At 26.8% G+C, this 12832-nt stretch overlaps 3 protein-coding genes and 2 non-coding genes across 7 annotated transcripts; 2 read left to right on the top strand and 3 right to left on the bottom strand.

The window, feature by feature from the left end:
- Positions 1-1475: 1475 nt before the first annotated feature.
- On the bottom strand, positions 1476-1547 carry TRNAD-GUC (transfer RNA aspartic acid (anticodon GUC)). The gene has a single exon. It is a non-coding gene; the product is annotated as a tRNA-Asp (tRNA).
- A 528-nt stretch (positions 1548-2075) lies between these two features.
- Positions 2076-5102, top strand: LOC117163557 (uncharacterized). The gene is made up of 3 exons (XM_033345939.2): positions 2076-2186; positions 4027-4376; positions 4446-5102. The coding sequence occupies exons 2-3, from the start codon at positions 4029-4031 to the stop codon at positions 4944-4946; spliced, it is 849 nt and encodes a 282-aa protein (XP_033201830.2). The 5' UTR covers positions 2076-2186; positions 4027-4028; the 3' UTR covers positions 4947-5102.
- On the bottom strand, positions 2556-2627 carry TRNAD-GUC (transfer RNA aspartic acid (anticodon GUC)). The gene has a single exon. It is a non-coding gene; the product is annotated as a tRNA-Asp (tRNA).
- Positions 5103-6117: 1015 nt separating the features above from the next.
- On the top strand, positions 6118-10251 carry gb (solute carrier family 7 member genderblind). 3 transcript variants are annotated; one of them, XM_033346534.2, is made up of 12 exons: positions 6118-6276; positions 6444-6603; positions 6901-7086; positions 7241-7463; positions 7550-7665; positions 7902-8027; positions 8186-8330; positions 8399-8522; positions 8597-8797; positions 9190-9339; positions 9633-9810; positions 9931-10251. In XM_033346534.2, exons 3-12 carry the CDS (start codon positions 6906-6908, stop codon positions 9990-9992), a joined length of 1506 nt encoding a protein of 501 aa, XP_033202425.1. In that variant the 5' UTR covers positions 6118-6276; positions 6444-6603; positions 6901-6905; the 3' UTR covers positions 9993-10251. The 3 variants fall into 3 exon arrangements, with proteins under 3 accessions (XP_033202425.1, XP_033202426.1, XP_033202424.1); XM_033346533.2 differs by lacking the exon at positions 6118-6276 and adding an exon at positions 6310-6377; XM_033346535.2 differs by lacking the exon at positions 6444-6603.
- Positions 9190-12726, bottom strand: Vha14-1 (V-type proton ATPase subunit Vha14-1). The gene is made up of 5 exons (XM_076621200.1): positions 12526-12726; positions 12376-12457; positions 12115-12197; positions 11688-11810; positions 9190-11285 (listed from the first exon to the last, which is right to left on the bottom strand). Exons 1-5 carry the CDS (start codon positions 12577-12579, stop codon positions 11256-11258), a joined length of 372 nt encoding a protein of 123 aa, XP_076477315.1. The 5' UTR covers positions 12580-12726; the 3' UTR covers positions 9190-11255.
- Positions 12727-12832: the final 106 nt, after the last annotated feature.

Raw genomic sequence — 12832 nt, 5'->3', positions numbered from 1 at the left:
TGCAATTAAAAAACTTTTTTAACTATGTAATTAATTGTCATATATTTTGTGGAAAACACAAATTTTTTGAAAGGTAAGTCACACTCGATGTATGTACGCAAATTTTAAAGTAACAATTAATTGAAATACAATATTTCAAATCAATAATATTCCAATACATGTGTTTAATAATTATGAAATTACATTTTTAATTATATCATGATAATTATATAGTTTCTTTTAGTGACTTTTTATATATTTCCAACAATTTTGTACTATTTAATTAAAGATGCTAAAGAATGCTTACATTGGGTTGTCATTAAATTATTCATGCAATAATATATTTAGTTGTACAACATACTATTATTGTTTTAGCTTATTCATTTCCTATATTTATTTCATAGAGCTAAAAAAGATCAAGTAAAAGGATTTTATATGGATGATAAATCCATTAATGTGGGGCAGGAAGAATTTCTTGAAATATATCCTCTTAATTTGTATCATTCCAATTCTGTTAAACCTTCAACTCCTCCACTTCCACAACCCATAATAATTACAGATGAAATTTATGGTGATTTTAGTATTACTACATATCTTGATGTAATACCAGGTACATATTAAAAAAATACAATTTTTATATAAAGAAATAACTTGTAGAATACTGTATAAATAAGAATTTTAAAAGGAAAGATTCATAACAAAATAAAAATTAAAAAATTTGTATTAATATTATTCATATTTAAAAAAAAAATTCATTAGATAGTATACATGAATATATATTTCGGAAAATGTTGAGAAAAGGACGTTTTCCACCTGAATCTTTAAAGCTTGAATTTATTGCCACAAATTCGATTGAGAATGAAAGGAAATCGTCGCCAAAACAAACTAAAAGATCTACTCGACAGAACCAAATTAAAAAAAATGAGAAGGAAAATCAAAAACACAGAATAGATACATATGAGATATGTTTACCCGCCGAAGCCTTGTTTTCTGGTAATTTTTACATTTTATACGTAGTTTATAATTTATAATTGTTAGATTTATTTTCCAGCAGATTAAAGGCTCTATAATGTAGGAACTAAACGTAATTTATGTACTTATATACGTAATTAATGCTATTAATTGTTATTCACAATAATTATATTTACAAGGTCAGCAATAAACTTGTCAGAAAGTATAACAGCTAACGTAACAGAAAATTATAGATTAGAAGAGGTTTATTTGCATTATTTATATATTTGTCTATTATATATTGCACTTAATGTTACAATATTTACGTTATAGTAAACGCAATCGTTTATACCTTAGTCATGATTTTTGTATAGAAAAATGGCAAAAAAATACTATAAACTCGGTGTCAGTAACATAGCAAAGAAAGAAAAGGATTGAGATGGGATATATATTACATTAAGTTGAGATCACATACTAATTTTTGTATAGGAATAATAAATGGCTTGTTTAAGAAATATTATGGCTAAGAAAAAAAAAAAAATTTTCTCCCCGGCGGGGAATCGAACCCCGGTCTCCCGCGTGACAGGCGGGGATACTGACCACTATACTACCGAGGACCTTGCGATTATACTTCATTTAAATTGTAATTCCTGCACTGACTAATATACTGATGAAAATTTTTATAATTTTGTACTTTTCGAAAATATCTATATTATAAAAATAACTTAGTATCACTTAGTGCACACATAAATTTACGAAATTCTTCTTGCAAAGTATATATCTATCTATCTATTTATATATATATATATATGTCGGAGATGGAAGGACAGCGGGATTTCCCGTCCGGAATGTTGGGAAAAACCCTAATACCCTAGTCCAGACTAATAAAATATCTTGCTTTTGCAATCTCGCGACTTGATTCGCGACCGTATTTTTATTTGGTTCTCGCGAAAATCTACCAATCATCTATCTGAACCATCTTTCGTCTTCACGAGTAACATAGGGCTCGCGAACGGCGAATTACTAGACCTTATGATAGTTGGCTCTAATTAATTCGCTTATTCTCTCCCTCGCAAGAGGGTGCACGGACCATATTTGGTTTGCACGTCGTGCTGCTTCGTTACACCTGCTCTAAGATCCTCAGCTTTTCGATGTGTACTTGCGATACTGACCACTCTTTTCTGAAAACGAATGTTTATTGTATCGGAATTAATACAGTATTTAGAAGGGTTTTAAATAATGAAGGAGTTTACAAGGTAATTTTAGGCATTAAAGGAGCATTTTACTTAGTCTATGACTTCTTTTGTTTGTAGAATGTGACACAGGAAATATATAATCAAATTTCTAGTTCATATACTGGAGTAATGTAAAACTTGTCGACTACAGTTGATTTATTAGGTCTAAAATGACTAATTATAAGTTAACTGTACATAAAATCCGTATATTAACTTATACTTTATATAATAGAATATAAGAAATGCATTTATACATGAGGTAGTTATTTTTGTCTTTGATTTGTAGTTTGCACAATACTTTGAAGTATATCCAAATAGAATATGAAGTAACTTATTTTTAAAATAAAATAGGATTATAAGAAAAAAGAAAGTATGAGCAAAAGTTGGAAACTCCCCGTCGGGGAATCGAACCCCGGTCTCCCGCGTGACAGGCGGGGATACTGACCACTGTACTAACGAGGATTTTTACGTCTCGCGTCCTTATTTTTCGAGAATATATAGCGTAACTTAGTATGCGTATTTTATTTAGTTATTTATTAATAATATGTAGCGTAGTTTTCTTTTTAACAATCATTCGTACGGCCGACATCTTTTTATGTCACGCCGGTGCGAGTCATTTTGATCTATCTTAAATAGTTTGTAATTATATTTCCAATTATTGTTCACATAGTTTACGTTAATTCTATAAAGAATTGCTTTTTCGTTTGCTTGTTTCGTAATGTGATACGTATTGTCTTTGCTGTAAATGTAACCTTGACTATCTAAATAGATAAAAGTTCCTGGTAGAATATATTTAGTGAACAACGCTCATTATTGTAAATTTTTTATTGCTTATTATATTTCTATTATGCGTGATTTTTATATATATATTGTAATTATAGATACTATATTTATCGTATGTAATCTAATGTAAAATTAATGTTTAGTAAAATTTAATTTAATATACAATGCATTTACAGTTTTTGAACGTCTTCATTGATGACTTTATGGAGAATATTCCTTCTCTGCGCCCTGTGGAATCATTCGATCCCTCTGATTCACGATACAGTGTAGTAATTTGTGACACCCTCAAATGTCTGCCACTTACTCTTATAAAGTTCCATAATACTGAAAACTAAAGACTGTTTCAACTTTTGGCTTCGTTTGAAACGTTTAAAGTTTCACGTTCTTTTACACTTACACTGATAATTTTTCACGCTATAACTATTTGATTCATTTTTCGTCTAATTTTTATAATCTATAATTGTATTACATATTAAATATTATCATGTTTTGGCTGGAATCCTTGTCCTTTTATGGGCAAATTTGAACATAAATTCAACTACGAAGTTCTAGCATAACTGTTGTGCTTTTCCTTACAATTATTTTACTAGAAAGATCTTTCACCTTCTTCTCTCCTGTGATCAGATTTATTTAAAGTCAATCCAATGTCTGGTTTCTCGTCGTTGTCGTTATCCCTAAAATTTCTACTATCTTTTTCCAAATAATTTCAAGTCGCTGTTTAATTATATATATATACATGTATTGTTATTCGTATACATATGTACTTACTTTTACTGGTCACACGCAGCATATTTGTAAGTTCTTATTGTAATTGTTCGAAAGTGAAATTTTTTTGCATTACACATCGACGCTTAAAATCACCAATATGCAATTTACAATTTATATAATTTGTTATATAGAAAAAACCTTACTTATCATCAAATTAAAATATAAAAATAATATTCAGTTTCCAGAATATCATAGAGAATTAAATATTATGCTATTTAAAAGACCTATGATCTATAATTGTATCTTCAGTATAAATTGAAATAATAATTTTACACTAGTTCCGAATAAAAAATAATAATTTTATTTTCAGATATGGGTACAATTACTAGTTACAACCGAACACCACAACTACCATGTATTTCATCGATCTTGATGTACGCACAGTGTCAAAATATTTTAACAAACAAGCAATTACGCATGAATTTGAATCCTATATCGATCAAATTGGAACAGTTATCGAATTTCCCGGCCAATATAGTGATTGAAAACGGTTTCAAGTGTATATATATGAAAATTCTTTTCGTAGATCATACGATTGTCACACCATGCTATATTCCAAATAGAATCATGTATTTCGAATTTGTTAAGTGCTTCCTCTGTGAGGAATTTCAACCGAAAGAATTGGTTAATTTTCTTACAACAAAATTTCTTACTGTCCAGGTGATTAGAATCTTGTATATATGTATAATGAGCGAAATAATTTAAGAACGTATCAACTTTTGTAATTAGGTAATTGGCGTACGAATTATTGAACCCTCAATTTCTGACCGACCTGACCATGATAAATCGGTATCAAAATCATCTAAAGCAGTCACGAAAGAGGAATTTTTACTAGGAATTGCTAAATTTGATGTATCTGATCTTTTGAGAGGATTTTGGGAAGTAAAATTGACAAATGACTTGATTCATCCTTGCAACATATTTGCTACCAATATTGACTATACAGATGATGAGAGAAAGAAAATTTTGTGGAAGAATTCACCTCTTGCTTCAGATACTTTTACATCGTACAGTACATCGATGAAAATTAAAATTCGTGCAACGTGTGATTTGCGAATAATTCAAAAGAAGATCATTCGACATGAAAATATATTCAATAGAATATTTTTCAATTTGAACGATTTGAAATTAGCTAATGATATTTTGAAAGATGTATCTCTTCATAATTCCAACTTACTGACCATTTACGAATCTTCAATAGAAGACAATAATTTAAAAGTAAAATTTTGAAGTATAATTGTAGTTTGATTTTCTTACCACTTTTTATATATTCTTCTATTGTCATACATACTTATCAGTTTTAGTTAGTTGATATGATTTTTTGATGTTATTTATGATACAGACACAGGGTATGTTAAAGCATATTTTAACGGGTTTCGCTATAGAAAATTGTGAAAAATCCTACATTTTTTTGGAAGGCTTGTCAAACGGATACTTGTTAAAAATTTGGGAAAAGGTGAAGAAACTCCCAATTCAACATAAATGCATTTATTATAATAGCAGTTATATATTTTTTACACGACTTTATGAAGATTTCATACTTTTAGGCGGAATTATTCATATTAAATTGAGGTAAACTAAAAAAAATTAACGTATGCTTGTTTATGAAATTATTTCGAAAATTTTATGTTACTTTCGTATTTGATTATCTTTCTTTAATTTACTTTTCATTCAGAATTTTTATGAGGTAATACATAAATTTTCACTACATTATATTAAACACGTTTATTTTGTTTAAAGCGAATCCTTAGAAATGCAACTTCGCAAGTGCATTTTATATATTGGTAAAACGAAAGCAACAATTCAGTCAAATGTTATAAGGAAATTAGGATTGATGAATCTATCATTAACGATGAAATCTTTACATCAAACACATCTATTCCCAGAACCAGATGATATAAAAGCTTTTATTAATGATATTCGAAAAATATGTTCCACAAAATACATTCGTAAAAATATGGTATAAATTACTAATAATTATAACAATTATGAATTTAGGACTTAAAATTTGAAATTTGAATTGTTGTGATAACAAAACAGCACAAATTTTATTAAAATAACAATACGAATATCTACTTAATCTATTTAGAAAAAAGAACAGAAATTGTATTAAAGGATGAATATGAAATATTGCTCGAAATTATTTTTGATTACAATTTGTAATTATGAACGTACATAGGTATATATTTAAATAAATGCATTCAACAGCACATTACTATAGTTATGATTATGCCGGTTACCTAATAACAACGGAATTTGTTATGTTAATACATAATTTTCTTTTTGTCATAATGATTTAGCAATAAATACGAAAAATTAAATTGTAAACGTTATACAATTATGTTAATATTATGTGATTTTAAAACAAATTGCATCAGATATCCCGTATTGATTGCTATTGAAATATGTATATAACACGCAGAGTACAAATTCTACAGCTGTTAATATATCAGTCATGTTAAATAACAATTCAATTTTTACTTAAATACTTTTATAATATTTATCTTATTCAGAAAATTTAAACATAAAATTACACGAATCTTGCAAATCAACCTTTAAGGTACTGTAAAACACGTGTTCTCTTCAATAAATAACCTATATGTACTTTTGGTTCAATTAACAGATATTAAAACGAAATTTTTCGGATAAGCAATTAATGCTGTATTGTGTTAAAATTAATTATCATATATTTTTATAAATAAAATTAACAAACATTTTTACTTTTAGATCATGCTCGTCCAGAAAGGAATTCAGAAAATTGATGTATACAGATAATAATTAAAGTTTACATTTTATATTGCACATTGATTTATCAGTTTTCTTATATTAGAAGCAGAAATTTTAGTACTTTATTTTACTTAATTTCAAAAATTTAACTTTCATAAAGGTATACTAGTTTTTACTAATAACATTGAAAATAACAATTTCATGAATTAAAAAAAAAAGTATTTTCTTAATCTGTTGTTTTAACAATCTTTACGTATTTGTTACTAGTTTACAATACAAACATTCAGCATTAAATATTGTTAGAAATATAAAAATTTTTCAGTAATATTTTACCTATATAAATATTAAATTAGAGCAAAATATAATTCATTATATGTATGATAGATTGATATTAATTTTTTAACACATATATGCATATTATTCTTAATATTTTGCTTATTACATTTGTTTCATATAGGTAAAATGGTTTCTCAAATATTTGATGAATCTCCAAAAGGAATGCAATTAGTTAATTCAGATGATGAATCTCAGACTCATATACCAACTAATAAACAAGTTGGTGGTACTAATAAAGTACAAATGAAAAAACAGCTTGGCCTTTTAGAAGGAGTTGCAATTATTTTAGGAATTATATGTGGTTCAGGTATGAACTTATTGTGATTTATATATTATAGTACGTTCCAAATGTCTAATAATTTTCTAAAATTAATTTCTTATATCTTTGTCTAATTTGTAGTTACAAAACTTTACAAACTATAACTATAAATTTTTAATAGAATTAATTATTCTGCTCGTAGGTATTTTCATTTCTCCAAAAGGTGTAATCATAGAAGTAGGAAGTGTTGGAGTTTCTTTAATTGTTTGGGTTTTATGCGGTTTACTTTCCATGGTGGGAGCATTATGCTATGCTGAATTGGGTACTTGCATACCTCGTAGTGGTGGAGATTATGCTTATATTTATGAGGCTTTTGGTGATTTACCTGCTTTTCTATATTTATGGGCAGCTAACTTAATTTTTGTGTAAGTTACATGCATAAAATTTTATCAGTGTTATTTATTGCCACAGGGGGAGTGGAGGAGAAATAATGTTATTTCTGCAATTTCAGACCAACTACAAATGCTATCATGGGATTAACTTTTGCTGAATATGTTTTAAAACCATTTTTTCCCAATTGTTCTATTCCAGATAATAGCGTACGTCTACTGGCAGCAGTTACTATTTGTAAGATGTTTTTCTTTGCACATAAAATGCAGCTATTTTTTTCTTTAGTCATATCATATCATTCATTTATACTATAGGCTTTTTGCTAAATTTTTAATTCTAATTTTATTTAATCATTCATAGATATTTGTAGCTCTGTATCATCATTATCTTTGCTCAAAGAATATTGTTTCTATAATATTTTTATGAAGCAATATGATTGATTTATCATTTCTATAATTTCAATGTTTTAACAGGTTTACTTACATTCGCAAATTGTTATGATGTTAAAGAAACATCTAAAATGCAAAATGTATTCATATTTGCTAAAGTTGGTGCATTAATAATTATAATTATTGCTGGGTTGGTTTGGATAATGTTAGGTAAGTATAATTTTAATATACGGCTAGGTATTAGTATTATTAAATCTTCAAAAAGGATATAAATTTTTTTATTATGGACTCAATTTAAATAACTTTGCTCTTCTTAAAATTCTTCTTTTAATAATTAGCTATATGTATGTATTAATAATTTGTTTCAGGACATACAGAAAATTTTGAAAATGCCTTTGAAAATACAATCACGGATCCTAGCAAAATCGCAGTTGCCTTTTGTTCTGGTATATTTTCATATTCTGGATGGAATTACTTAAATTTTATGACTGAAGAATTGAAAGATCCTTATGTGTATGTAGTATAAAGTAACATAGGATCATTTTTTTTTTCAATAGTGAATAAATAATTTTATTTTACAGAAATTTACCACGAGCTATATACATATCACTACCTTTAGTTACTTTCATTTATGTGTTGGCAAATGTAGCTTATTTATCAGTTTTAACACCAACTGCAATGATTGCCTCTCATGCAATTGCTGTGGTTAGTATTATTTTCTATATGGTGATTTTATTGAAAAGATGTATAATTTAACTATTGAGACAAATTTTTGTTAGACTTTTGGAGATCAACTTCTTGGTGTGATGGCATGGACAATACCTGTAATGGTAGCTATATGTGCATTTGGAGGATTAAGTGTTCATATTATGACATCGTCTCGAATGTGTTTTGTTGGTGCTAGGAACGGACATTTTCCTTCAATGTTAAGTCATATTAATATTTCGAGATTTACACCTACACCGGCCTTAGTTTTTCTTGTATGTATATACAGGGTGGTTAGTAACTGGTGGTACAAGCGGAAAAGGGGTGATTCTACGTGAAAAAAGAAGTCGAAAATATAGAATAAAAATTTTCTTTTTTTAATTTTTTTTTTTTAATTTTTCCATCGAGATAACGATCTACAGTGAGATCCGTTATAACGTACCGCACGCGTACCGAGCGAAAATTCAAAGTCGATTTTCTCGAAAACAAAGCCTCAAACGAAAAATTTTTATTCTATATTTTCAACTTCTTTTTTTCGCGTAGAATCACCCCCTTTCCGCTTAGCTTTCCACCAGTTACCAACCACCCTGTATATGAAATATATATTGTATTACATATTCCAAATTAATGTTCATTGAAATATAAATATTTCCTTTTTTATTTTTAGTGTATATTATCTTTAGTAATGCTGTGCACAAGTGATATTTTTGTATTGATTACATACTGCAGCATAGTCGAATCATTTTTTATAATGTTATCAGTATCTGGTGTTTTATGGCTTCGTTATAAACAGCCCAATATGAGTCGACCCATTAAAGTAAGTAATTAGATATTAGGTTGTCAAAATAGTTTCTTTCGTTTTATAAAGAAATAATGGATGCACAACATTTTTCGTTTTATATTATTTTATCGAATTACGTATAATCCATTTTGTTCTATCAAAATAAAGATCACAACTTTCGACAGATTAGGATTCATGTTTGTATAAAGATGCGTTATTGTAAAAGACGTGTCTGCAAAAGAAAGACACTTTTCGGACAACCTAATAAATAGATATTACTTCAAACTCTCCGGAAATATTTTGATTAAAATTATAAATATATTTTTTAGATGCCTTTATGGATTCCTATCACGTTTGTATGCATATGTGCATTTTTAGTATTTTTTCCTTCCTACCAAAGACCATACGAAGTTGGAATAGGTGCCTTAATAACTTTATCTGGAATTCCAGCTTATTTTATTGGTGTTAGATGGAAAAATAAGCCACTATGGTTTCAACAACTTATTCGTACGTAATATCCATATAATATATTTATCATGTTATAAATCTTCCACAGACACATTTTTAATTATAATGTAATGTTAACTTTCTTGCATTTCAATAATTTTATGACATTTGCTTTTACAGTTGAAATTACTTATACCGTTCAAAAATTATTCATATCTGCCACCGAGGAACGGGATCATTGATTTACATAGTACGAATATTAAAACAGTTTGGTGTTGCATTGAATTTTGACATTTTGCTTTAATATACATGGTACTAATTTGCATATTGCTAACACCACATAACTGTGTTCTTGGTAAACAGAAGTTTACAGTGTATATGTAAGATAAACGCGAAATTGCTCTCTAGAGTGTAAGATTAATTATTTATATGTGTTATTTACATTGTATAATTAACAATTATTATTTATTTTGAGAAAATCATAACCATTTTAATCTCTTACGTATAGAATGATAATTTTGGTCTTCTAATAATCGCATAGTATTATATGCGAATATTGCTACAAAATCTATCTAGAAGTGATGATCTATTTTTACGAGTATTAATATACATATTTTCTAATCTTTATTTAATAAATTAAAAAAATAAACATTATTTGTATGAGTTAATCATTAAATTTAAATAATTGTGTTGAAGATATTAAGCATATTATTATTACACTGCAATGTATAGCAATGTAAACATACATGTTAAGATTTTATTAAATAATTTTAAAGTAATAATAATATGATATTTTTCAATACTTTCAAAGTAAAATATGATATATAATAATATTAATCATAGCTTCCATGATACAGATAATCCATAATAAAAAGTTTGATCAAAGTTTTTATAGTATTGTGATAAAATAATTTCAAAAATAAATTATATAGATAAAAGCTGATATCATTGTTTTTAATTGGAATTAGTAAAAAAAATAATATGACAATAAAATTTTCTGTCTGTTAGAGAAGGACAAAATTTCAACACATTCAAATACATATATTCTAATTTTGTATCTCCTGTCATTTATCTGTTTAAATATTCATTAAATACATGAAATAACAACTTATTAGTAAATAATATACATTCATGCACATTAATTTTCTATTACATACATTAATGAAACTGATATTTTTGCTGTCTTGTAATGAGCTTTAAATACATTGTTGTTTATTATATTTATTTACATAATCAAAAAATTCATATAAGCAACGTCTTAGTAGAATATGCTTCTTTTGTTTAACAATGATTTAAAATTTAAATAATACCAGATGTCTGCACAGAACAAGATTTATACACACATTGTATAAAGAAATTGAAAAATTGGTAAATTTTTGAGATGTAAATAATGGAATGTTATACATATTTCTATTTTTTCTATGTAATCTATAATGTCAGAACAGCCATTACATACAGATATTAACAAATACCAAAGAGGTCGTCAAATCTTTTTTATACACAGATTAATGTATATCTTCTGGATTAAACATTCCCTGTAAAGTAAAATTAGAATATCTAATTAATTGGTAAATTTAAAGTAGGTATGGTAAGTGGTTTATATGGATATTGTTTTTAACATAAAACAAAATTTTTGCAATAAAATACTATTTATAGATCAATTTATTGATCTATAGTTAGACTATTTATAGAATAAAATACTATTTATAAATAATCAAATATATAATTACAAAGTTATAGCAAATTGATAGTTTCTCTTTAAATAAGTTTACTTTATGTATAATGTTAAAATACATATATTTTTTCATAATATTAGTATAAAAATAAAATATTACGATCATTATCCATAATTATATACAGTGTATGAAGAATTGATAAAAAATAAATAAATGTGATGATTATTTTTATACTAATAATTATAAGTACTACAATCTTACCTTAGCACGCCTTAAAATAGAATCCTTACTGGCATCATATGGATGGTCTTTACTTGGAATTTCTAATACTGAAGGTATGGGTTGTGTGTGGCTATCAATTACGTGACGAATCATTTCAGCAACCTTAAAAATACATTATCAAAGATATATCAATATAATCATGTTATTTAATAATAATTTACTAATAAATATGACTTTAGTTGAATATTATATACAACAAAATTTTAATTCTATTAATTACAAAGCATAGATAATCTTATTAATAAATTGTATTTATTAAAACTTTATTTTTCAAAGAATATTTTTTCTTATTCTTTATTTTATATAAAGAGTATATAAAAATATTACTCCTATTTACATTATTAAAATACACCGCATTTATTTTTTAGAATCTTATTGTTATTTTAAGGATAGATATAATACTTACATTTTGATTTATAAGTATAATATCAATATCATCTCGTTTAATGAAACGTTTAAACGTATCTTCTATGTCACTTACAGCTGTATCTGTAAAGAAATATGTAAATGCTACAGATTGAAGAAACTTTTAAATAATAACAATTCGTTTGATAAACATTTTAATACGAAGTATAGAATATTTGAATACAATATTTGAATACAAGCACAGAAAAATATAGATTTTCATATTTGATTTTTTTTAATTGAAATTTGGTTACATACATACTTTTATCTACGACCATAAAATTGGGTTGTCGATGTTTATTAATTTCACCAACCCCGCCCAAAAGAAATCCAACACAAGTATCCTAAAAATGAAACTTTTATATATATATACTTTGTATATGAAATAAACTTAAATATACATTTCAATTACCTCGTCTCCGATCACAGCAAGAAGTTTCCCTTTCCCCGCTGAATGTAAAGCCATTATTATCGATAAATGAAGAATAACAGAGCAAATTTAAAAGAATAATTGTTAATTTAACAAATCTTGACGATACATCAGCTGACAAGTCACACCTACGTGCTTAAGCTATGTACTAGAATATCACGTGTCAAACTTGTCCAATCGAAATAGTACAGTAAATGGAAGGGAGGGAGGAGTACTGATCAACTTTAAAAACAGCAAATTCTGAAATAGGCTGGCATTTGGCATACTATATACCTACATATGTACGTAC

This window comes from Bombus vancouverensis, chromosome 9, assembly GCF_051014615.1.
Source record: "Bombus vancouverensis nearcticus chromosome 9, iyBomVanc1_principal, whole genome shotgun sequence".
NCBI lineage: Eukaryota > Metazoa > Arthropoda > Insecta > Hymenoptera > Apidae > Bombus > Bombus vancouverensis.
The sequence above is the reverse complement of the archived record's forward strand: the minus strand, read 5'-3'. Positions and strand labels throughout refer to the sequence as shown.